This window comes from Cyprinus carpio, chromosome A12, assembly GCF_018340385.1.
Source record: "Cyprinus carpio isolate SPL01 chromosome A12, ASM1834038v1, whole genome shotgun sequence".
Taxonomy (NCBI): Eukaryota; Metazoa; Chordata; class Actinopteri; order Cypriniformes; family Cyprinidae; genus Cyprinus; species Cyprinus carpio.
Genome location: NC_056583.1, coordinates 17,441,513 through 17,450,330, shown reverse-complemented (window position 1 = coordinate 17,450,330; position 8,818 = coordinate 17,441,513). Strand labels below are relative to the sequence as shown.

The 8,818-nt window shown below is 36.0% G+C and overlaps 1 protein-coding gene across 1 annotated transcript; it reads right to left on the bottom strand.

Moving 5' to 3' along the window:
* Positions 1-3,545: 3,545 nt before the first annotated feature.
* On the bottom strand, positions 3,546-5,346 carry LOC109099669 (noggin-3-like). The gene has a single exon (XM_019113197.2). It carries the CDS (start codon positions 4,850-4,852, stop codon positions 4,181-4,183), a length of 672 nt encoding a protein of 223 aa, XP_018968742.2. The 5' UTR covers positions 4,853-5,346; the 3' UTR covers positions 3,546-4,180.
* Between the last annotated feature and the right edge of the window lie 3,472 nt (positions 5,347-8,818).

Sequence of the window (8,818 nt, the reverse complement as noted above, 5' to 3'; positions counted from 1 at the left end):
AGGTAAAATGCACAATTATTATTATTATAATTTTTTTTTTAGTAGGAAACCAGAATTCAAGGTTGCCAGACACTGAAAAAACAAAAATAATATAAAAAAATAAGAAGAAGAATAAGAAGAAGAAAGAAGAAAAAAATACAACTCTTTATAAAAATAAATTAAAAAATAAATAAAAAATTAAACTGCATGCATTATAATCTTTTTGGATTTGGATCAATTTGTGGTCCAGATGATTGCGCATTGATGTTCCTCTTTCATTAATAAGGAGATGTACTTTAATCATATCTGGTACCAACTCTCTTTCACTTCAAAGTCAATTTGAGCCTGCACGTCTGCAAATATAGCTCTGATCTTCCAACATCTGACATGCAATCACCCGCCTGACCCCATTGCTATGATCTCTGGTATGAACTTGGGATCACGCTGACCTTTTTCTCGGTGATATTATCCTCAAGAGCACACTCAGATATCCCGATAACACCTTGCCATTTTCAAAGGTGCCTAACAACAGCGTTTTAATGTCATCCAAGACACACAGAAAATGAGTATCAATATAATGCTATTGAGATTTTAAGAGAGAAAAAAAAAGATTTTAAAATGAAGTGAATTTCCTTGTAGCAGAGTAGTGATAGACATCAGCCTGAGGCTTATGTTGATACATGTCTCTTCCTGACATCATTCCCATAACTGTAAATGTAAGCTATAATAAAGAGTTTTACCACATGTTGTTTTTGAATGCCATACTCCCATAAAATATGAAAAATGTTGTCAAGGCTGTAGTGACACTTTCACTGCCAAAGTTAAAAACAAGATCATCTCTCAATTCTACAGATATGTTTTCACAGTTGGAGGCTGATTCTGTTTTTTGGAGGCTCATTTGGTCCAGCTTTAAAAGTAGAAATGAAAATGTGTATAATATAGAATACTAACAAAAAGCTAATGGAACTCCACAGCATAGACTACAAAAACAAAAATATATATGTCTATGTTTCAATAGAAGATATGAAAGATATATATATATACATATATATATATATATATATATATATATATATATATATATATATGGCTTGTGACTTGACATTTAGCCAAAACATATGTATTTAATTTAATTGGCTGATTGCCATTTCACTTTTTTAATGTTAGTTAGCGTGTAATGTTGGTGTTTGAGCATAAACAATATCTGCGAAGTTACGACGCTGAAAGTTTAATGCAAACGGAGATATCGTCTTTTAAAATTCTGGCAGTTTAATGCCTACAAAAACTGCTTGTACGGACTACAATGAGTTACTTCCCGGGTTTGTGACATCACAAACCCTGATAAACCCCGCCCCCAGGAACATGCAACACAGAGGGTGGGGCCACATTGCAGCTGCTTTAGCGAAGAGGAAGAGAAAACTAGGGGTGCACATTAAAATCTATTCATATATGAATCACGATTCTGTCTTCTAATGATTCTAATGGATTCACAAGTTTTAAAATTGATGTTCTAAAGCAGCGGTTCTTAATACTGTTCCCCTACTCTGCATCTTTCTCTCTCTCTCTCTCTCTCTCTCTCTCTCAATCTCTCATTCAGATCACCAGCTCAGCTCAAACAATGAACTGTTCCATTTATACAATTATTTTCATATAGCTATGAGAAACCTGGGTGCGCATGCAGTTGCCGTACTGTATTAAAGCTATAATCAGGATAAACCCGTATATTAAAAGCTAACAGAAGCAGTAGCATTTACAAATAACAGCGTATCTAAAAGTATGAGACAACAAAAAACATACCATTGAGAGCCGTGCTTGCACAGGTTCTGCGCAATCCTCTTCGCTAATATCCTCTGCGTCTCAATCGGGCAATATTGATAAGCAATATTGATGTCGCCATTGTTTACAATACAACCGGAGCACATGCCACTGAGGTGAGGGGCGGGACGTTTAGACCTGCACTAGAGGCAGTTTAGACAATCACAACAATAAAAGCAGGAAATGATCAGTGCATTTATAGGAGAAGGGACAGAGCAGTGTAGAATAAAGTTAAATTATGTGCATTTTATTTTATTTATTTTTTTTACAAATAATTAACACGTTAGACAGTCTTAGATTAAGTGAAAACACTGCATATCAACAAGCTTTTAAGGATGGACATTGTATGAACTTTAAACTCTGAATCATTAAATCATTATGTAAATATATTTGCAAGTGAAATTGGAGCTTTTTTTTTAGCAAGGAGTTTCCAGCCCATTGGTGTTGCCCACAGACCCACTCACATCCCCAAGTTCCTTTGGTTTGGGTTTCCTCCGTCCTCTGCACGCCAGCTATTTGGACAGACCAATCAGAGGCTTTTCTCTTTAAGGGAGTGTCTGTGCAAAAAACAATCTGAACATTTAATGACTGGTGGTTTTTCCGCTCTGTCATGGTTAGAGAGAGCGCCTCGGTGGCCAGACTGTCTTTCATCACATCTTATTGTTAGTGATACTGGATAGACTCCAGAACTTGGGTGGCATGTTACTAGGCAAGATGAAGTTTCCAGTTATATCTCCTGGATGTGATGCCCTGAGAGCGATGAAATGGGGTCATTCAGAGCATCTATGAGTGTTTAGGTTTGTGCATTGCAGATTGAGGTACGTTAAGCCAGTGTTGAAAACCACGCATGGTGCAGCCCAGTGTTCACTGTGTGAAAATATGCCTCATGAAGAGAAAAAGAAAGACTCTGGCGCACAGCATTTCTTTTTAAGTACAGTGGAGTGACAGGTCCATAATCTTAGTTTATTGGTAAGCTTATTCTGTGGTGAGCTGAAAAGTATAAAAATGTAATGTTCCTTCATGTAAACCCTCCTTACTGTTTAAAAGCAAGTGATGTTGGACAATGTGCTGCTGGATTAAGTCAAAATCTATGTAACAAAACCAGGATTCACTCTTTTGGCATGAGGGAAAGTTTCATTTTTGTTTTAAAGCTGTGTATTAGATGTTACGTTGAAGCTTATGCATGAATGATCCCTGACTGAGATTTACTCTAAGCAAAATTTCACTCTTTGGATTCTTAAAAAAGCTCCAGTGTAATGTGTGTCATAGATGTCAAGCCATCTATGTGACATTTAATCGATACAGAGTGGAAATTCACGATCTTTATTCCTTTGCAAAGTCAAGTTGTTCTTTTCATGCCAATGGACTTTAGGCAGCAGACAGAGCAGAGAATGTTTTTATATGTGATCATCCATCCAGCATGTGTTTCAGGCGCCACACAGATTAAATGAAAGAATCTGAAAATGAAGGTCTTTAACTTTTAATCCTTTTACAAAGACCCTTCAGACTGTCTGAGGACGGAATGGCATCTCGGAGGAAAACAAAACAAAACAAAGAAACTGATCCACTCCCTCCGAGGAATACGAATGACCAATTGTTCATTACGATCCAGACTTGACTTCATAAGTCAAATTAAAATATCACCTTAATTAGCGTCACATCAGTGTGGTGGGCTTTATAAATAGTGGCAGGTTTTACTGCATGCAGTGCATTTTAAGCTGATTGCATATGTACAGCAAGTGAAATAAGCAAAAAACAGTTCATGCCATTTTTAGTGGTTTTATTTTAAATGCATTTCGACTACATGGACATAAAGAATAAATAGTTTCTTTTAATTTACATGAGCAGTTATTTTCCATTCCCCTTATATATACAGCACACCAAGACTGTAATCTATATTCTCCCATCTGAGGTGTATAAAGTATTTTTTTTTTCCGAATAATGGAAAAAGCTTGGAATTCCTTCAATAAACGCACTTTGAATGCGAAATGTTCTTTGACATAAATATGTATAAAGTTACATTACAACAAAAGTTACAGTAGACACTGGATATTATAGGCAAATACTGACCTTTTCTTTCCATTTTTTTTTTTTTTTGTTTGTTTGTTTGTTTTATAAATGATACAGGCACCACTTTACATTACAGTGTCCATGTTAAACATATTACTATAATTATTTATTAAAATGACTATAATACCAAGCAGCTCCACAAAAGAATCACATGTTAAGTACACAAAGTTTCATCAGCATCACTCAGTTCTTCTGTATGAAATTACACAGTAACATGAACACCAATGTAAAGTGTAACCTAGAATGGCATCACATATACATCAAATATACATTCCTACACTGGACAGTGCATGTGAGAATGAGCACAGAGCTTATTTCAGTTCGGGCAGGAGCATTTGCACTCTGATATAATGGGGTACTGAACTTGTATCCAGGCACATTTGAGCCCACCCTTTCTCTGCTGGCACCTCCATCGCAAAACCGTAAAATGGCTGGATTTGGCAGGTTTGCAAACCATCCCTTCTGGAACTGAACAAGACCTTTTATTGTAGCAGTTGCCCACCTTCACATAGCGGGGCCAGAATCGGTTCCCCAGGTCCTGCCATGTGTGCACCACCGGGCAGAAGGCATATGACCACAGCCACAGCTGAAGCCTTCTTCTTAGTTTCTTATTGGACTTGTGTTTTTTCCCATGCTGGATCTCAAACTCCATGGCTTTGATTTCTTTGGGCATGGTGCCGGTGGGACGCTTTAAGAGTTCAGACTCATTCAGGTCGTCCTGTCCTGCGTATTTGTCCTCCGGTGGGCTGATGGACATGAAGTTCTGGTCAAAGTGACTGCCTAGTATGGCTCTGAGTTCGGTCTCGTTCAGATCCCGCTCCTTAGGGTCCAGTATGGGATCCGGGTCCTCTATGAGTTCCACTAAAGGCAGAGTGTCACTGGGAATGGGACGGAGGAGGTAGTAATGTTGGCACATCCCTTCTTCTATCCTGAATCCGAGGGAGAAAATGAGCACGTATGTAGCCAGGAAATACGGCACGTTATCCATCTTTTCGGCTGATTAATCCTCGCGCTTAAGTGTTCGCTTGAGTTTTTGGCGAGCCGTGAGCGCGCACTCTCCAGCGCGCGCGGTGTCTCTCCACGAGCGATCTCCTTAGAAAATGTTCATTCAATTCAAACGGCACTATCCTCGATGCCACTTCGCGCGTAAATGTGACGGGACATCCAAGTACCATGTGTCAGTATCTACTTTGTGGTCATTCCGCGCGTCTCGTTCCGCTTTTACGCACAGGTTCCCATCAGCAGAAGGGCTCATGACAGCATCAAGCGTTTTCAGCCGGACCCGGTCTCTTTTTTGAGCTCGCGGGCTCCTCGTGTCTGAATCCGGAGTCCTGGTGTCTGAGGATCCGCATGGTTTCTGGTGACGGGCGCCGAACTAAGAATCACCTGGCTCGTCTGATTTATCCTCGCGGGTCGCGATAGAACCCAAAGACCCATTCTCAATTGTGGGTCTGTTGCCAGAGCTCCACGACACCTCCTTCTATTTAGGGAAGGGAGAGGGGTGGGATATGGGGGTGGGTGGGGTAGAAGGGGGTCCGGAGGGTTGACTATCGTTGGTCGCCCTCTGCCGGTGCGCGCGCACATGAATGACATGTCACGAGATGAATGACAGCAGATTCTTTAAGATCTGGGTGAACTAGACTGCAACGTAAATTGGTCCAATTTCATTCATTCATTTATTCATTTTGAAGCAACATTTCAATCATCATTTATTTCACTTATATAGTTATATTATTATTCTTATATAATACGTAAAGTATTTCTGCAGAAGAAGTATTATGTCAATGACAAATAAAGTCAAAAAGAGATATCTTCTAAAATCCCATTTAAAACACGTGTCTAGTCCTTATAAATGTAATCTCTGAAGTAAATTTTATACATTTTTGAAACATATTCATACAGTTTGTTTGTTTTAAACATTTAAGGTAACCATGAAGTAAAATGCATTAAAATAATTTTCCTTGCACCTGAACACTTGGGAATATATACAACTTAATACATTTCTTTTTTTTTTCTTTCTTTTTTTTTTGTTAAAAAGTGAAAGTTTTCAAATATATCTCAAATATCACAAGTATTGACAAAGGTTCCATTTGACCTGAAGGAAATGTGCCTCTTCATAAAGTTTTTATGCTTTTGTCGTGTCAATAAATATTATTAAAACATTTAAACTAATTTAAAACAAACTGCTTCACTCATTGTTTTTTAAATAAAAACTAATAAAAAATTAAATAAGATATCAACATTTTCAGTTTTGCCCTTTTAAAAATATAGAAAATTACAGTAAAACAGAATACAGAAAATATATTTTATGAATATTTCTTTTTTTTGTAATATATTCCTGTTTTTATTGTTTTTGTTTATAGATGTGTTTAATATTTTTTGTAAATTGTTAAGAAGCTTGGTTTAGAATGTTAACAACTTAAACAAACAGGCCAATAGCAGAACCAAACAGAGACTGTGTTTGTGTGTATACCTTTGTATTTAAAACTGAACTGACTGCGTGTTAGCTGCAGTGAAACCGTAACTTTCAAATCGAGCGTTCAAATTGCTCTCTTGTTAGATCATCAAAGGTCTTCACAGGGAACTAAACAAAAAACAAATGACATTTTTATCTATCTGGGTCATGAAAGAATCAGGAATATTCTGACCTCGAGCTGGGAGGCCTTCTGATCCGTCATTAAGATTAAGTGAACTTCAGAGTCAGATCAGACGTTGATGGTCATGGAGGCGCGACTGGCCTTTGCCCAGATATTCCACGAAAATCAAAGGACAAATATACCTCCAGATGATTTGAAACACGTGGATCTCGCCGTCAGTTTTAAGGGAAAGAAATGAGAGTGTATGTGTACATTGGAAACGAACTCAAACTGTGGCGAATATTGCTATCAAGGAGACAATCTGATGATTAGGTCCGGAATGATGCAATGTTCTCAATTCACAGCTAAAACTGACAGGAGCCTGTTTGAATATGGTATCTAATCCACCTTGCTTTGTGTCCAAACACACACTTCCATGGTAACCATTGTAACACAGTTAAACAGTCATTCGTAAAAATGACAAAACAGAACGAAGGAATCCACAAAAGTATAACAGTATACATCAACTGAGCCACAGTTCACAGGTTAAGACACTTATTATGAGTGACATTTAATACTAAGACAGTATGGCGTCTGTTCATCACAGATGCATTAATCAGTTTTATGTTCATATGGAGGACTCTGGAAAACAGCATAGCTCTTTATTTGGCTCTCAGAAATGTCTCTGTTCACCGGGAGACTGTGTCGGTCCTGCGTTCTGTAATTCTAGCCGGAGGATAGACCATTTTCAAGGGCCACAGATTCCTTCGTCACTACAGTTGGTTGGCAAGCTTATCTCAAAAACATAATTTCAGCCCACTTCCTTTCTTTTAAATAAGAACTCGCATTCTACTGGCGCCGGACACTCACAGACACAGGAACAATCCAGAAAATTGCTCTAAGGTCAATTTAAACGTTAAAGAGGAGCACAGGAATATCATAGGATGCCTGAATGCAACCAAAAAAGCCATTTCATGTGAACAGTGGCACCCACTGATTTTATTTCAGAATGCGTTTCAGAGTAAGCTGATATCAATTGAGAATGATTTAAACAGAACAGTACACAGCTCACTTTTATCAAGCCGACATATAACACTTCAATAAATCTTTTTAAAACATTTCATAACTGTACATTTTGACCTGTCTGTTTGTTTAAATTGTTAACATTGCAAATTAAGTTAAATATCAATTTATAAAAAATATTAAACACATAACAAAAAATAAAAATATAAATGTTATACAAATATGATTAATACAATTATAAATTATTGTTCAAAATATGTATAGCTTGTAGTTTTCTGCATTTTAAAATCTGTAAGGTTAACATTTCATAATTATATTTTGATTAGCCTGTTTAAACAAAGTCTCTTATCGGTTTATAAAAATATTAAACAAACAGCAAAAATAACAAAAATATATTATACAAATATTATTACATATATATTTAAATGTGTACAATCTATTTTTTTGTATTATAAAATCTGTATTTAACCACTGTAAGATTAACCTTTCATAATTATATATTATAAGTTGTCCTGTTTGTTTAAATTGTTAACATTGCAAATTAAGATTCAACTCAAGCGATAAAAATATTTAAAAAATATTAAACACATCTAAATAAACAGATTTTAAAAATATAATTATTATAACATATAATGATATAAAGAATATAAAAAAAATATTTATAAAATGTCTTTCTCACTATTTTAAAATCTGTATTAACAGTTTCCTAATTATTAAATCAATCTACAGTGAGCCAATTGCTGAAACCAATCATAATTTAATTATAAAAACAACAACAAATCATTAAAAACAAAATACTCTAATATGGCTGAAATGAAAGAAATACAAATAACATATCATAAAATATTTACACTGGAATGTTTATTTTTTATGACTTAAATACATCTGTCACAACGTCATTTTCAAGATGCATCACAAAAAGCGAACAATTACATCAGAAATTTCTATGACATGGGACCAACCATCAGAAATACAATACTGAAATATATTATTTGGATCAATAAATGCAGAATGCAAAAATATACAGATATGATGCTTTTTAATTGTTTTGGCTTGCATTGTGCACAGTATAAAGGTATCAAGACAAACATACTATATCATTTAACAATAATACCCTAACTGGAATGCCAGTTGCAAAGAGTTCAATGATTTAACTGGAAGGTGGAATATGATAAATAATGCCTCATGTCTGTGGGCTTGTGTTGTGTGCATTTTACCCACAGGATCTGGAGCACCAGCTGACATCACTGTACATTAACCGGAAGATTAATTAATTAATTAATTTTTACAATCCTTCACAGGAGAAACTCCAGTTGTGACATTTATTTTATTTTATATTTTTGGAAATCAATTAA

What these genes read in the sequence shown, in the direction of transcription:
- LOC109099669 (XM_019113197.2), bottom strand. Translation starts at nt 4,852, where the DNA reads ATGGATAACGTGCCGTATTTCCTGGCTACATACGTGCTCATTTTCTCC.